The sequence below is a fragment of the Tiliqua scincoides genome, chromosome 10 (assembly GCF_035046505.1).
Source record: "Tiliqua scincoides isolate rTilSci1 chromosome 10, rTilSci1.hap2, whole genome shotgun sequence".
NCBI lineage: Eukaryota > Metazoa > Chordata > Lepidosauria > Squamata > Scincidae > Tiliqua > Tiliqua scincoides.
The window spans coordinates 22,485,782-22,502,194 of record NC_089830.1 but is presented as its reverse complement, the minus strand read 5'-3'; the positions used below and the strand labels follow the sequence as shown (position 1 = coordinate 22,502,194).

General features: G+C 49.3%; 2 protein-coding genes and 2 pseudogenes across 2 annotated transcripts; 2 read left to right on the top strand and 2 right to left on the bottom strand.

Moving 5' to 3' along the window:
• Positions 1 to 760: 760 nt before the first annotated feature.
• On the bottom strand, positions 761 to 6,504 carry LOC136661561 (protein NKG7-like). Its single transcript, XM_066638859.1, has 5 exons — positions 6,344 to 6,504; positions 3,204 to 3,445; positions 2,426 to 2,575; positions 1,510 to 1,608; positions 761 to 801 (listed from the first exon to the last, which is right to left on the bottom strand). The coding sequence occupies exons 1-5, from the start codon at positions 6,502 to 6,504 to the stop codon at positions 761 to 763; spliced, it is 693 nt and encodes a 230-aa protein (XP_066494956.1).
• Positions 6,505 to 11,856: 5,352 nt separating this feature from the next.
• Positions 11,857 to 16,002, bottom strand: LOC136661604 (lens fiber membrane intrinsic protein-like). The gene is made up of 4 exons (XM_066638920.1): positions 15,828 to 16,002; positions 14,590 to 14,739; positions 12,952 to 13,086; positions 11,857 to 11,918 (listed from the first exon to the last, which is right to left on the bottom strand). Exons 1-4 carry the CDS (start codon positions 16,000 to 16,002, stop codon positions 11,857 to 11,859), a joined length of 522 nt encoding a protein of 173 aa, XP_066495017.1.
• Positions 11,953 to 12,069, top strand: LOC136662087 (5S ribosomal RNA; annotated as a pseudogene).
• LOC136661833 (5S ribosomal RNA) lies at positions 13,358 to 13,472 on the top strand (annotated as a pseudogene).
• Positions 16,003 to 16,413: the final 411 nt, after the last annotated feature.

The following is a 16,413-nucleotide window of genomic DNA, read 5'->3' as shown; positions in this document are numbered from 1 at the left end:
TACGATGAGGTGGTTCAGCCTCACCTGCTGCGCACCACACATCACTGTCACTGGTTGCTGTCGCTACCTAGTATGCCTCTGATGGCAAGTGGGCCACTTAAACGGTGCCCTTGCAGCTATGCTACTACACCGCCACCCCTCTGGCTATGCTACTAGTTCTCCAGAAACAGGGCCCAAATCACAGAGCACGTCCAATCCGCCATGAGTGTACACAGGTCTTTAGCCTGGCTACATCCTCTCCCGTTAGCCCTCCAAGGGGCAGGAAGGGCTGTTTATTCCTCTTCACAATTTTCCCATTCTGTTCTCAACAGATCACACCTATCGGTCAGAGGTCAAATTCCTTGACCCACATCAGCCACTGTGGGAGAAAGAGCAGTGCGCAAACGGATTTTGCTCTTCCACCACCTTCCAACCCTTCCGCTCGGTCCTTTCTTTTGGAGAGTGTTTCTACCAACCCAGCATCCCAATTAACTATGGCTTTTTGCAAACAGTGACTCAGAGAAGATAAACACCCGGAAGGCGTAGTGGTAGGCTTCCCAGAAGGAAGTACAAAGTCCGTTCATGATGGCCAAGAGATGGGTTAGCCAAGACGTCTGTCCTGGGGAGGGGGACCAGAAACACACTTCCTTCCTTTGTGTGCCTCGCTTCCGATACATCCATATTACGTCCGTAGTCACTTCAGCTCAATGCTCCATTGCTGGGGAATTCTTGATAGGATTCCAGCCAATCTTGCATTGGAAGTTCTTGAACCCCTCCAGACTCAGGGGTCCATAGTTCCTTTTGTCAACAATATTAAAAAACCTAAGAGAAATAAGAAGAGAAAAAAATATATATAGCGCCGCCAAGGTGAGTCAGTCACCCCAAAGCGGAGTTCACAGAATCTTGTTGAGGAATGGGACAAACACGCAAGAGGTACCAAGCATGCTGAAGTTCCTTAGCCTTCATTTAGAAGCCTTGCCTATTTCCAGAGGCATCAAATCTTCCTGGGGTTTATCAGCAGTGATAGAAAGGCACCGGCCCATGGCCAGAAGCACCCTTGTCCCCATCCCCTCCTGGAGCTGATATTCACCTTCAAAGCTGTTATCGGATGCAAATTCTTAGCATGAAATGAGGGCTGTTATAAGGGAGGGGGTGTCCCCTTGGCCAGCCCATCAATGAGGTCAACTAAGGCAGTAGTTTCAGGTGGCAGATTGATGGGGAGGGGGCCTGACTCCCCTGCACCTCCTCCTCCTGATCTCTGAATTCAAACAAGAAGAAGGGATCAGACCAGGGAAGCAAGTGCGGAGGAGTGTCAGAGACACTCTGGTCTACTCCTCTTCTTCACACTTCTTTTCCTTTTCTAGTCTCTCTTCTTTCTTGAATCCTGGGAGGAGCGGCAAAGCCTGGTATGCTGTGGTAAATGGAGGAGGGAGTGGCACTTGGCATGCCGCCACAGGTGCCAGGAGGCCTTGGGCCAGCCCCAGATGCCCAGTTTTCATGCTGAGGGGCCGGCTGGAGAACACAACTCACCAGTCAAGAAGTACATAGGGCTTGAAGCCCAGCCCAAGCTATAGGACGAACCATATCTGGTTAACTGTTGTAGGTCGGGCTTGGAGCTCCTGTACGAAACTGTGAACACAGACATGGAAATCAAGATGAAGAGACCTAGAGCCAAAGGGAGAAATGGGAATGTGTTCTAGAAGGACACTGCACACTCCCCAGGGGGCGCCACCAGTTTCACACCCCTCTCCCTGTGGCAGGGGCTTGCAGGAACTCCCAGGATAGGGAGTCTATCCTGTGGACTCCAGGGCAGGGAGGAGGTTCTCAGCAAGGGGACCCCAGTGGACCTGCGTGCCCCTCCTTCACCAGATTGTGCAGATAGGCTTGGGCTCCTCTTATTTACACAATGTTATCATGATGCTACACTGTGCAGGGGGAGACCATGGTGAGCAGCTCCCATGACATTTTTTTGCCACTGCCAGCCCATGTAGAACGAATAAACCCTCTGTTGGCCACGGGTAGTGTCATGGTAGGGGGCTGCCTACCTTGCTTTTTGGGCCTCCTCCTCTCCAGCGGACAAGGGCAGTGTCAGAGGGTCAGTCAAAGAAGCAAATGGCCAAGAGGGCCATGTATGTTAATGCCCAAGCCATCCCCTAAACCCTCAATACTGGGCATCCCAAGGCACTCTCAGGGACAGAGGTGCCATGGGAATCCAGCTCAAGGCATTTCCCAGTACCCCTAACAATAGTGCTTGCGATTATCCAAGGCAGGCATCAGCAGCAGACCTCCTGGGGATCGGGCCCTCAACAGCCACTCAAAGGTGCCTTCTGCTGACGCATGTTCTGCTCTGAGTCCCAAAGGAAAGAGTTCTCCTTGTGGGCAGTGGGGGGGGGGGGAAGGCTGCTTGTATAAAGCAGGAGCAGGTCAAATCCCACTGGAGTGTTACCTGTACCAAAGCTGAGGGTGGCAGCAGTTCTGAGCATGGGCACAGGACCCAGGTGGGTTCTTTGGATGGAGATGCAAATGCAGGACAGAGACATGATGCCGGAGAAGGTGGCTGCCACGAGGAAGCCTCTGATCACGTGGATGAAGGTGGCTGGGAAGGAGCCAGAAGCAAAAGTCATTTGTAGCCCAAGAATGATGGGTAGATTCTATGTCCACCTGCCACAACCACAACCATGCTCATGCAAAGCCTTGGCTTCTGCCACCCTCCAGGGGTAAAAGTCAAGTGCAGCTGGGGGTGAGGCTCTATAGTAGAATAAACCAAGGGTGTCAAACTCTTTTAACACAGAGGGCCTAATAGCATTCATGATTCCTGCTGAGGGTCATAAGTGATGCCATGAAGCAGGAAGTGATGTCATGAAGCAGGTCATGAGCAGAAATATGAAACACTTTTTTTTCTCGCTCCCACTTTTTTTCCGGTTCTGGAGGTGCCAGGTGAGAGATCACCTCTCAGGTGAGAGGTCGAACCGTCGTCCTCATGCTGAGAGCAGTTGTGTCGGGCCAGCATGGGCTCCAGCAAGTCTCCAGAGGGCCAGAGACTCATTGGAGACTGGGGGATCCCCGTGGGCCGGATTGGGAGCCCCCGAGGGCCGCAAGTGGCCCCTGGGCCGGGGTTTGGGCCCCCCTGTTCTAGAGGCTGCAAAAGTTGGCATCAGTGGGGTTGGGGGTGGGTGGGAAGGAGCCATCTGTTATTGGATGACCTTTGGAGCCGCAGATCTTACCGACAGCACTGAACCCATACAATGTGCATTTGTCATTCATGCAGATCTCCCAGAGGCCGCTGTGGAGGAGACCTTGAGGGGGGGTCTCGGTCATCCAGTAGGACGTGCACAGGGATGTGATCAACAGCAGCAGTGTGGCTGTGGAGCAGACGGCACAGCTGATCTGCAGGGGGAGCATAAAGACTGCAGCGCTGTGCGGAGGGAACGTCTCCGAGAGGGATGAGGAGGAGGCAGCAACATTCCTGTGGAGGGGAGCGTGGAGCGGGGGAAAGACGCCATCACTAAGAGTAGGCAACAAGCGACAAGGCAATGTTCTGTATCCTGAACAGTGGCGTAGCGAAGAGATCTGGCACCCGAGAGGCAAAAATATTGTTAACAGCCTCTAGGTGTTAGCACCCCGTTGGGAGGTGATCTGAGGCACAGGGAGGTCTCCCCAGTCCTCAGAAGGCCTGCTTTAAAATGGCACTTCTGGTTTGAGTGAAAACCAGAAGTGGCTTTCTAAGGCCTCCACCAGGTCTTCTAAGACTTTCAGAGGTTTGGGGAGGCCATACACAGCCTCCCCCAGCCTCAGAAGACCTCCAAAAGGCACTCCGCTGACAACCCCTAAGCAGTGGTGGGATTCAAATAAATTAACAACAGGTTCTATGTCCTAATGAGCAATGAGCAACTCAGCTTCAATTGTCTGCGCAAAGGAAGTTGAAAGACTACGGCTGCACTCCTATACTGTACAGTACACACTTTCCTGGGAGTAAATCCCATTGACTATATAATGGAACTTACTTCTGAGTAGACATGCATAGGATTGGGCTCTCAGGGTAGATGGGAGGGCTTTTTTGAGTGCAAGAAAAGCAGAACTGAGCCTCCTACCACTGTTTGTTGCATCGTATTGCTGGTCTCACTGCCAGGCAGTGGAGGTCGGGGGGGGGGGGGTCCTGCCATGAGTACCACTGGGCACCAGCTCAAGTACCACTGGTGGTATGAGTACTACTGGTTGAGAAATGCTGCTCTATTGCTTTTACCACCCAGCCCCAAAAAGAATTCCAGTGAACTTGAAAGCTTCCCCCTCCAACTTCCAACTCTGCAATCCAATGCACGTCTACTCAGAAGCCCAACAAGTTCAAGGGGAATTGTTAACTTCCAGGGTTTGAGAGAGAATGGCAGCCTTGAAGGACAGTTTCACTAATGAGCAAAAAAGTACTATGAGGGGACTGTTCTTCTAGGTTGCTTTCCGACAGGCAACAGCAGATACCCATCACTTTGGTCTACTCTAGTGGCGGTTCTCCCACAAGTTTGAGGGCTGCTACTGACCAGGGAGTGCAAAGCAGAGGCCTGCAGTGGGTGGGGAGGCAGGTGAGGCAGAACCTCCCCACCACAGTCCTTCGAAAGTGTTGCAGCTGTGTAGGTGCCCAAGCACCCACAACCCAGCCTAAAAATGAAAATTAACAGCACATGTAACAAGCCTTGCAGGTTTTGAGGTTCACCCTGATCACAAGTTCTTCCCAGTGCTTCTCCAGTTCTTCATTAGGTGATAAGACCTAAACCCAATTTGCAAACTTGTTCAAAAAATCTTCAATTTCTAGTCAGCCTGTCATTTCACTTGCGTGGGGGGAGGGAGAATAACCTAAAGAAACTTTTCTGCTAGAGAAAGAGCAATGCTAACTGTACCATCCTCAGCACACTTACCTGGGAATAGCAGCCCAATCCTATGCAAGCCTACACAGGAGTAAATCACATTCTATAGTCAATTGGGCTTGCTTCCCACATGTGAGTAGAATTGCAGCCTAAGGGTTATCCAACTTTCCAGAGCCAATGCAGCCACATTGCAGTCCCGAGGTAAGGGAACAAACATTCTCTTGTCACAAGGAGACCTCCAGGACTTGGTGCTGCAAAGTTATAGTTAAGAGGACTTAGGACCCAATCCTATCCAATTTTCCAGTGCAGCTGTACCAATAGCACATGCACTGCATCCTGTGGTGGGGAGCAGGGAACATTTGTTCCCTTACCTCAGGGCTGCATTGTGACTGCACAGGTGCTAGAAGAAAGCCTCACTGAGCACAATAGGACTTACTTCTGAGTAGACATGCATGGGATTGTGCCCTAAGGCTGCAATCCTACTTCCACTTTCCTGGGAATAAGCCCCATTGGCTATAATGAGATTTACTTCTGAGTAGATATGCATAGGATTCTGCTCAAAGGCTGCAATCCTATCCACACTTTCCTGAGAGTAATACCCATTGCACACAATAGGACTTACTTCTGAGAAGACCTGCATAGGATTGTACCCTTAATGAAGTAATGTTTTGTGCCACATTCCTGCCTTTTTTTAACTTGAGGAATTTCAGCTGTGGGAGCATCACCTCTCTGTGTCTGATAGTGTATTATACAATCATTGTGTAACAACACGTTGTATTGCAATGAAAAGATCCCAGGCACAAAACTGCATTCCCAAACCCCAAGGATGAAAAACAACCCCATGGTGCAGTCCTGTGTTTGTGGGAAGTAAGGGCACAATCCCTATGCCCGTCTACTCAGAAGTAAGTCCCATTATAGTTAACAGAGCTTACTGCAGCATGAGAGCCCAAGCCTATGCATGTCTACTCATTATAGAGTCTCATTATAGCCAAAGGGGCATGTCTACGCAGGAGTAAGTCATTATAGCCAAAGGGGCTTACTCGCAGGAGAGTGTGGCTAGGAGTACAGCCTTTGAGCACAAACCTATGCATGTCTACTCAGGAGTAAGTCATTATAGCCAAAGGGGCTTACTCGCAGGAGAGTGTGGCTAGGAGTGCAGCCTTTGAGCACAAACCTATGCATGTCTACTCAGGAGTAAGTCATTATAGCCAAAGGGGCTTACTCCCAGGAAAGTGTGGATAGGATCACAGCCTCAGTGACGAGGATGAGATGCTTCCTTCTTCACCTTCTGATTGACAGTGGCTGCAATCCTAACCATACTTTCCTGAGAGTAAGCCCCATTGAACAAAATAGGAGTTACTTCTGAGTAGACCTGGTTAGGATTGTGCTCAGTGCCTACCCAGAGGTAAGTTCCATTGTGTGTCCATGGACGTGTGGCGGGGGGGGGCTCTTTGGGCGGGAGCTGCTCTGACGCCCTCCTCTTTGTCCCGCCGGCGCCCCCAACCCACCGGGAGAGCTGAGCCCAAGGAGCCTCCAGGCACAGGAGCAGTCTACTCGCCAGTCGGCCGGCTCGGCCGGGGAGGGGAGGTGCAGGGCGGGCAGCTGGGCTGCTTCTCTCGCCCTCGTCAGCAGGGAGCTCACTAGGGCTGGTGAGCGGCAGCTGCGTCATGGGAGACTCCAGTTGGCCGTGTCTGGCTCGCCCCTTCAGCCCCAGCAGCCTCAGCACCCGCTGGGAGCGACACCCTTTCCCCCGGGACGGGTTGGCCCTGCACGGCTGCTGCCCCCAGGAGGGTTAGCCCTGACATTTCAAGGCGCGAGCTCCCTGGCCAGCTAACGGTTCTTAGAACCAACAGCTGGATTAGGTAGGGGTTCTATAGAATAGGTGAGAACCTGCTGAATCCCACCACTGCCCCTAAGGCACGGTGTCCTTCTGCCCCCCCAAGCTACGCCACTGATCCGGAACAGATGAAGCAGCCTCCCACAGAGTCCAGCCCTTGCTCCAGCTATCTCAGCAGTGTCTGCACTGGCTGGCAGCATCTCCCCAAGGTTTCAGGCACAAGGGTCTTTCCCAACCCTTACTTCCCAGAAGTGACAGGCTCAAACTTCTTGGCAATACCCAGCATTAGGATGGCAGACCTCCAGAGCCTTTGAGGGGAGGGGGAGATAAGAGGTGGAGCCTGGGGAAGGAGGGGAGGGGCTTGGGCCACAACTTGGTGAGACAGGAGATGACATACAGTAGCTCAGGAGGCTGCCCTTACTACATGATGTGCCAGCCTCTGCTCCTCCCATTTTCCTACCTCAGCACTCTCCTCCCCTCCATGTTTACCCTCTTCCTTTTCCAATCCAGGGGATGGGAGGAGGAGGATGGACAATGGAAGCAGCTAGGTGGATAGAGATGCGTGCCCCCACCAGTGTGCTGCCTGAGGCAATCACTTCAGTTGGCCTCATGGATGGGCCGGCCCAGGTCCTACCTGGCAGTAATAAGACCTCTAACCTCTGGCCTTATTCCTATGTTTCCTTAAAACGAGGTCACTTATCAAGTCCCAGTGGGCCACACAATAGCCCAGTGGCGCCATTCCCGCCCCCCTCTCCCCCCTGCCCTGTCTCCCTTCCCACCACAGGTTCATCCCAGCCATACCTCTCATCTACCTGCATCTTTGTGATGAGGAGAAGGACGGGGGGATGGCAACCCAGTTGCCTAGGCTACGCCAGTCACTTTTGGTCAATGTGAAATTCTGACCAATCAGGTTCTTGGACGACTGCCTTCCGCAAGGATTCCGACCAATCCAATCCATGCAATGGGACAAATCCCAATGTCCCAATCCTTGCAATGGGACAACAAGGTGTCATTGAGCCTTCTGAGTATTTATTTCAAAGAGTTATACCCCACCCCTATGCTTCGGTTACAGGACATCCTGGGCACGCCTTTGCATATTCTTCAGGTTCAAGTCACACCTTTACTGGGGTAGAGGCTGCTAGATTATTTCCAACTGGTTTTTGTTTTATCCGTTGGGGAGCAATGGCTGAGGTCCAAATCCTAACCAACTTTCCAGCACTGGCATAGCTGTGCCAATGGGCCGTGTGCTACATCCTGCAGTTGGGTGGCACTCATGGAGGCCTCCTCAAGGTAAGGGAATGTTTGTTCCCTTACCTTAGAGCTGCATTGCCCTTATGTCAGTGCTGGAAAGTAGGTTAGGATTGTGCCCTTAATCTACTGTATAAATTGTTTTGATTTATATAAATATATATCGGAGCTAGTTATCACTGCATTTGCATTAAGAGCTATCCAAAGGCAAAGGGGTTTGCCGTTCATCTTTGTGAAATGCGTCCAACGTTGCAAACCTATCATGTCTACTCAAAAGTAAGCTTCATTGAGCTCAATAGAGCTGACTCCCTAGTAAATAAGCATAGGGTTGCAGCCTAAATTGCCCAAAAACATCTACGCTGGTTCCCAAATCGCTTTTGAAAGTTAGTATCTCGGTTACTACAGGTTGGGCATCCCTTATCCGGAATTCCGAAATATGGAATATTCTAAAATGCTGAACCAGGGGCATAGCTAGAGGGGGTGCAAAGCAGTGAGTTTTGCGGGCACCTGAATGTGTCATGCAAGTGGTCCCTGTCCCTCCCCTTTGAAGCAATTCTGAACAGTGGGAGCTAAACATAGGTGTATGCATCCATTTTGCTCCCACCGCCCAGAATGGCTCTGAAGGGGAGGGGCCGCTTTCCCAGTGCATTCAGGCCCTGCAAAACTTAGTGCTTTGCACCCCCTCTAGCTATGCCACTGTGTGGAACTTTTTTAAGTGCCAACATGACTTTAAAAAAAAAAGAAAAAAAAAGCTTTTTTGCCTAAAGAAATAAAATCACAGATTGTGTTTCATGCACAAAATTATTACACACACACCCCCCTAAAAAAATGTATAATTGCCTCCAGGCTATGTGTAATAAGGGGTATATGAAACAAACATGAATTGTGTGTTTAGACCTGGGCCCCACCCCCATGATCTCTCATTAGGTATATACAAGTATTCCAAAATATGGAAAAATCTGATATCCAAAATGCTCCTGGTCTCAAGCACAAGAGCTATAAGGGATGCCCTGTATAATTAAGGAACATTCATTGGGAAAAGGGAAAGGAAAAGGGAGGGGGGAATGGCTGTTTTCTTTATCAAACCTGCAGAAAGTGCTATTGTGTTAATTAAACAAATAGGACTCCTTTCTTCACATCTTGTTTAATATAATACCTTCTACCAGCCATCTAAAAAGCAGCGCTCAGAAATCCAGGCCGCAGCGCCCTCTGGTTGGCATACTGCATGACCTTACATTCAGCCTGTGACTTTTCTGCCAAATTGGGTTAATGAGGAAACCTAATTAACCTGATGAGATTGTGCATTCATAACATACAACAGAATAGAGGAGAACTGCATGAGGCAGGGGTTGGGAGCTTGCAAATGATCGTGTGTGGCTTGATGGATGGCATTATACGTGTGCGTGTGCCCATATCTTCATTGCAGTTTATGGCACTAGTTTAACATCATGCATGCTGGGGAAGAGACGACAGAGGACAGATCTGCTGTCCATTCTAGACAGGGAGCCTTGTATTTCTTTTGATGGTTTGCTTCTTCATATTTATAGCTTCATTGTTATCCCCATTGCACGTCTTTTTGTAAAAGGGTAAGGCCGAATAAGGCTGTGTTTTAAATAAGATAAGGCAGTCTTGCAAGTGCAAACTGCAAGTGAGAAGATTCTGGTTGGACAGCAGGAAGGACAGGACAGCAGGTCAGGGCAGTTTGTGGTCTGGCAGTGGAACAGGTGTCAAGAGAGGTGGTGGGTTCTCCCTCAAGCAGAGGCTCGAGAGACACCTTCTGGGGATGTTCTAGGAAGACTTCCTGCTAAGGTGAGGGGACTGATGACCTTATGGGTCCCTTCCAACTCTATTATTCTTGTGCAGCAAAAAAAAAAAAAAAGGCAAATCAAGAGTTCTGGAGCACCTTATCACAGTCTTGGGGCCACCCCTGCTGCCTAGCAAAGACACTGCATCCTGGGGCATACAGTAAATGCAAAATGGTCACTGCAGTTGCCTTATGGGATTCATACGAAAAGTAAAAAAAAAAAAAAAATGACCAAGAGGCTCAAAGCAGCTTGAAGACCAACCAGTTTATTTCACCAGAAGCTTTTGTAAACTTTGGCCCACTTCACCAAATGTATGAAGCAGAATCCTTGGGGGGGGGGGGGGATAGTTACATATAGGGGATACAGAAACAGGCCAGAGGAGTTGAAAGATGGAAATCCAAGGGGAATGGGATGAAGGGATAAAGTTGCTGACCACGATCATGCAAAGAACAACATTGATTCCCAAAAACTGTAATAGTTTGAAGAATCAGTCTGGTTTTGCTGAGTTAGATGAAGTACTGAGGAGGAGGAATGGCTACGTATCAGGGCCTAGACCAAGATACATGAGAAATCAGTAGCTGATGATGGGTTCTGAGCTGCCTGTGACAGATCAGGAGAGAGATCTCGGGGTGGTGGCGGACAGGTCGATGAAAGTGTTGACTCAATGTGCGGCGGCAGTAAAGAAGGCCAATTCTATGCTTGGGATCATTAGAAAAGGTATTGAGAACAAAATGGCTAATATTATAATGCCGTTGTACAAATCGATGGTAAGGATACACCTGGAGTATTGTGATCTGTTCTGGTTGCCGCATCTCAAAAAAGGCATAGTGGAAATGGAAAAGGTGCAAAAGAGGGCAACTAAGATGATTGCTGGGCTGGGGCACCTTCCTTATGAGGAAAGGCTACGGCGTTTGGGCCTCTTCAGCCTAGAAAAGAGAAGCCTGAGGGGGGACATGATTGAAACATACAAAATTATGGAGGGTATGGACAGAGTGGATAGAGAGATGCTCTTTACACTCTCACATAATACCAGAACCAGGGGACAAACGCTAAAATTGAGTGTTGGGCGGGTTAGGAGAGACAAAAGAAAATATTTCTTTACTCAGTGTGTGGTCGGTCTGTGGAACTCCTTGCCACAGGATGTGGTGATGGCGTCTAGCCTGGACGCCTTAAAAGGGGATTGGACAAGTTTCTGGAGGAAAAATCCATTACGGGGTACAAGCCATGATGTGTATGCACAACCTCCTGATTTTAGAAATGGGTTATGTCAGAATGCCAGATGCAAGGGAGGGCACCAGGATGAGGTCTCTTGTTATCTGGTGTGCTTCCTGGGGCATTTGGTGGGCCACTGTGAGATACATGAAACTGGACTAGATGGGCCTATGGCCTGATCCAGTGGGGCTGTTCTTATGTTCTTATGTACCAGTACATGAGATCTAGCTGAACTCAGTTCTTCCATGATATCATGAGACAGAAAGCCTTCGTCTTTGTTAATGCCGAATCAATGAGCGTTACATTTCCCTATAAATGTCTAGTTCTGCAGTTCTCCTCTGAAGTTCCCCTTTGACCAGTTCCCCAAACACCAGCTAGCAGTAGAGAGTCCTGGGAGATTGTGATGTACACCCGCTGGGACTTTGTCTTGTTTTATGTCTGATTTACATCCATTTATTATTTTATGTGTAAGAGGGACCTGTTTGTCCTACACAGACAGGTTTGGAGCAGGGATATCCAATTTATACTCCTTGCCTTCGAACTGTACTAGGCACAGAACAAGGGACACATTTTTTTAAACATATCTTTTTAATAGTGCCCTTCCTCCAAAGAGCTGAAGGTGGTATACATGGTTCCTCCCCTCCTTTTGTCCTCACAACGGCCCTGTGAGGTAGGTAAGACAGAGAGAGAGAGTGAGGCTGGGAGAGAGTGACTAGCCCAAGGTTTAAGCAGGAAGCTTCAAGTCTGAGCAGGGATTTGAACCTGGATCTTCTAGGTCTAAGCCCAGCTCCGAAACCACAACACCATCCGAGCTCTGACATTTATCAGAAGACGTGGATTGAGAAAGTATTTTCACCCAAGACTTTGTCCCCAGCCCAGGTTGACCTCTGCGACTGAGACATGCCGGGTACTTGTAAACTTAGCGGACGCCAGCCAGCCGCTGACATTCGTGGATCCTGTAGGCACACATGTAAAATATGCCTGCAGAAAAGGAGGAAATGAAGAGGTAGATTTAGCATAAGACTGTTACCCTGCACATGCCAGATCTCATCTGATCTCGGAAGCTAAGCAGGGCCAGGCCTGGTTAGTACTTGGATGGGAGACTGCCTGGGAATCCTGGCTGCTGTAGGCTTATACCATAGTCTTTCGAGACTGAAGGTTGCCAACCAACCAACCATTTCTCAGTGGAGGTACAATATGTTTTTAAGGCTGTTTATGAGAAACTGTTAAAAACAACAATGCATGAGACAAAACGAATCGACAAGAGGAGAAAGTACCCAGAGAGCGAAACCAATACAGATGATTAAGGAAACTGGCAAAGGGTGCTGGAGAAGGCCTTCCTGAAAGAATCATTCTCAGCCTCTGCTGAAATGCAGGCAAGGAGAGTTTAAAAATGCCTGACGAACCAGATCACCACCCAAGTTATTAATGGTTTGACTGCCTGATGGGAATGGTGTTTCTACCAAGGGTTTCAGCCAGGGCAAAAGCTACCACCGCCTTCCTTTCTCATGCCCAGAGGCCTAACTAGAAGCCCTGGCACCTGGGGGCAGCGATGTCACTTCCAGATTCTTCCCGGAGGAGAAGGCGCTGGTGGCTTCACACCCCATTCCTTCCCCAGTGAAGGCATGCACCCTTCAAGGGAGAGCCTCCACAGGAGAAGGAATGAGGAGCATGAAGCTGCTGGCACCTCCTCTTCCATAGAGAATCTGCAAGGAATTGCCTTGTGCGGTTGATGGTTCTCCCAGAGGAGGAAGCTTCGCGCTCCCGATTCTTTCTCCTGCAGATTCATCCTTAAAAAAACTGCCACTTGAACGGGGTGCCACTGAGCAGAAGGAACAGGTTGCAAAGCCTCCACAGTGAGTTCCCCTAAACCCAGGAGAACCATCAGCAGCACAGGGCATTCAAGCGTCCCCCTTGGTGTAGCGCCTGGGGCAGGTGTCCCTCAGATTCTGCTGCCCTTGTTACCCCTCTGCTCCTGTCAACTCTTGTTCTCAAGAGGGGAAAGACTCCATACCTGCAAAGAAAGTCAGTAGGAGAGCCACCCAGGCCAAGATGTAGGACCAAGAGAAGCGCCAGTCACCAAACCGTTTGCCCAGGAAGCTGACGGTGACCCCAGTGTAAATCGCCATTGCTAGAAGAACAAACAAGGCTGGGTGGGAACAAGGAAGGAAAGAGAGGAAGGTTACATTGAGAAATAAATTACTACATACTCATAACCAGGGGTGTAGTCAAGGGGGGATTACACCTACAACAGGACTTCTAGGACTTCTCCTACATCATGAGCAGCAATTTCATTACCCAGAGTGTTCAGGTGCTGCCTTGGGAACTTTTTTTTCAAAAGAGCTTGAGCCAAGAAGCACCATCCGGCTCAGTAGGAGGCAAACTGAAAAATCTGCCTAGCGGAAAATATTAACATCTAGGCCGCCTTCTTACCCTGCACATGCCCAATCTCGTCTGATCTCGGAAGCTAAGCAGGGTCAGGCCTGGTTAGTACTTGGATGGGAGACCGCTTGGGAATACCAGGTGCTGTAGGCTTATACCATAGTCTTTCGAGACTGAAGGTTGCCAACCAACCATCTTTCCCAAAGGTGACCTACGAGACATTGTGCAGCTTATGTTGCACTAAGGCTATATAACCCAATGCAAATTTTTCAGGAAGTCTTACTGAATATATTGGGATTTACTTCGAGTAAACATGCACAGGCTACTGCTCCTTTTACTTTTATTTCTACAAATACGCCATTTGAGCAGCATCCACGCCTGTCAAGCAGCAAGTTTGCCATTTTGTATCAGGAGAGCGAGGATTGTGTAGCGGTTCAGGAATTGGACTTAGACCTGGAAGATTCAGGCTCAGCCATGAAGCTTCCTGGGTGACCTGGGACTAGCCACTAACACTTAACCTCACCTACCTCACAGGGTTGTCATGAGAACAAAAGGAGGAGAGGCACCATGTACCCTGAGCTCCTTGGCAATATCAAACGGTGGTATAAATGTGAAAATATCAGGTGTCCAGAGAGCCATCCCCGTATATCTCCTAACCATGCACTACCCACAAGGACATCTCTTGGCCACTGAGAAACATTAGTGCTCTTCAGTCATATCCTTGACTCAAAGCAAACTCTTGAATTGAGGTCTTGAAGCCAAGTCATGAGTTAAAATGCAGCACTGAGTATTTTCTAACTAGCCCATGATCAACTAAGCACAAATACTCATGAATCTAGAGGCTACAAAGCAGTGGTGTCGCTAGGAGGATGCAGGGGGTGCGGGCTTCACTGGGTGACATGCACTGCTGACCCCACTGCTGGTCAGAATTTTTATAATCTTGGTATTTTTGAATAACACCATCATGTTATATATGATATGATGCGTAATTTAATGCACAATGTAATGAAACAAACCACATTGAAATATCTCTGTTCAATCAAAGGTTACAGCCAAAACATGAGCAGGGTAAGGTAATGGTGCATCATGATGCCCACTGCCCAGGGCACTGTCCTGCTCACTGCATGGGAGGAGGTCCGACACTGGGGTGATACCCTAGTGTATGATCACTAGTATCATTGGGCCTCCCACACTAGTGACACCACTACTACAAAGACGTTGGCAAAAGGACTGTCCCCAAGAAGCAGACAGGAGGGAGACCGAAACTTACTAGATGCAAAGAACAAGATTCCCGCAGCAAAAGGTCTGTTAAAACGCTGGAAGGTGGAGAACTGGGCAAAGGAGAGGATCCCGGTGATGATCCCGGCAAAACACGAGAGGGCAGACAGGATCATGAAGGCCCGGGTGGCGTTCCAGTAAGCTAGGGGGAACAAGACTGAAAGCAGCTCATATATCAAGGGTGCCAGGATGCCACAGCTATTGTAGACATTGTTAGAAGCCAAAGGTTGGTCACAGGTTTGTTGGGTGTGCAGGGAGGGACAACCCTTTCCTTCCCTATCCTAGAAAATTGTGCAGGGGGTGGAGAGATGTTCTTTTCCTTCTCACACACCACCTGAACCAGGGAACATTCACTAAAATTGACTAGCGGAAGAGCTCGAACAGACAAAAGAAAATATTTCTTTTCCTGGTGTGTGATTAATCTGTGGAACTCCTTGCCACAGGATGTAGTGATGGCACCTGTCCTGGATGCTTTTACAAGCCAATTGGGCAGATTTCTGGAGGAAATGATCTTAGAAGCTAAGCAGCGTCAGGCCTGGTTAGTACTTGGATGGGAGACCATCTGGGAATACCAGGTGCTGTAGGCTCATAGCATAGTCTTTCGAGACTGAAGGTTGCCAACCATGACGCTGAAGCTAAGCAGCATCAGACCTGGTTAGTACTTGGATGGGAGACCATCTGGGAATATCAGGTGCTGTAGGCTCATAGCATAGTCTTTCGAGACTGAAGGTTGCCAACCATGACATGTCCATCACAGGTCATAAGCCACGGTGGGTATGAACAACCTCCTGATTTTAGAAGGAGGCTGTCTCTGAATGCCACATGCAAGGGAGTGGCAACACGGTACAGGTGTCTTGTGTGCTCCCCAAGGCATCTGGTGGGCCACTGGAGATACAGGAATCTGGACTAGATGGGCCTTTGATCTGATCCAGCAGGGCTCTTATGTTTTAAGAGTGGTAGAGTGGTAGCTAGTCTGCACAGTCAGTGGTGGCTTCAGCTTTTACGGGTCCCTGGGGCAAATGCCCCGCAATGCATGCTCCCTTCATATTTCGGAAGGCATATGTGCATTGCAGACCCCACCTCCACAATGCAACTTGCCAAGAGACAGTGGAAAGCTGGTGCTAGCAGTGGGATGTCTGCTACCTTTCCCCAAGCAGCAGAAGAGGCCTTAGTGGAGCTCCAGCTCGTGACAGGAATAGCCACCCACCCCAGCTCCAAGTCAGCTCTTACCGACGCTCTCCATCTGTCCGTAGCACTTTCCTGACCAGCAGTACCTCCAAAGGCCCTGGCGAGCAAACATCCCGTCCAGCCGATATTGCATCCAGTAGTCAGTCACGGTAGACACCACCAAGAGGATGTTCGCCACAGAGGCACAGAACAAGCCCCCGCCCATAAAGCTGTACATCCTGGTCTGATTCTGAGAAAGCAGTGGAAGGAACAACAGTGGTGACTAGTGGTTATGGATTTGTGTGTGTTGGCAGAAGCGCCATGTTGGACACCCTGCACAAATGCCCGTTTTCTCGGCAGTTGTCCCGGCCTCTGAGAGGAATTTTTGATAAAGTTTTTTATGTGCCCCTTTTGGAGGTATAACATTTCTTTTGGGTCCCTTCCCTTGTCCATTGGTTCATAATTTCATACAGTCATTGGATCCTAATTTCTAAGGATTACAATGTATAAAATTATATAGGCTTACACAAAATGTAAATGCTGGTCTTCACACAATATATACAAACATTTTCTACCAGGACATTTATGGCTTCCCTCTTTTGGTTCCCGGGTCCCCTTTTTGACCCCAGGACCAGGTACAATGTACCCC

What these genes read in the sequence shown, in the direction of transcription:
- LOC136661561 (XM_066638859.1), bottom strand. Translation starts at nt 6,504, where the DNA reads ATGACGCAGCTGCCGCTCACCAGCCCTAGTGAGCTCCCTGCTGACGAG. An exon ending in CCTTGGGCTCAGCTCTCCCG is followed by an intron (nt 3,446 to 6,343) that starts GTGGGTTGGGGG and finishes TCCCCTCCACAG; the next exon opens with GAATGTTGCTGCCTCCTCCT. An exon ending in CCCTATGTACTTCTTGACTG is followed by an intron (nt 802 to 1,509) that starts GTGAGTTGTGTT and finishes TATTTCTCTTAG; the next exon opens with GTTTTTTAATATTGTTGACA.
- LOC136661604 (XM_066638920.1), bottom strand. Translation starts at nt 16,002, where the DNA reads ATGTACAGCTTTATGGGCGGGGGCTTGTTCTGTGCCTCTGTGGCGAAC. An exon ending in CGGACAGATGGAGAGCGTCG is followed by an intron (nt 14,740 to 15,827) that starts GTAAGAGCTGAC and finishes TGTTCCCCCTAG; the next exon opens with CTTACTGGAACGCCACCCGG. An exon ending in CCTACTGACTTTCTTTGCAG is followed by an intron (nt 11,919 to 12,951) that starts GTATGGAGTCTT and finishes CCTTTTCTGCAG; the next exon opens with GCATATTTTACATGTGTGCC.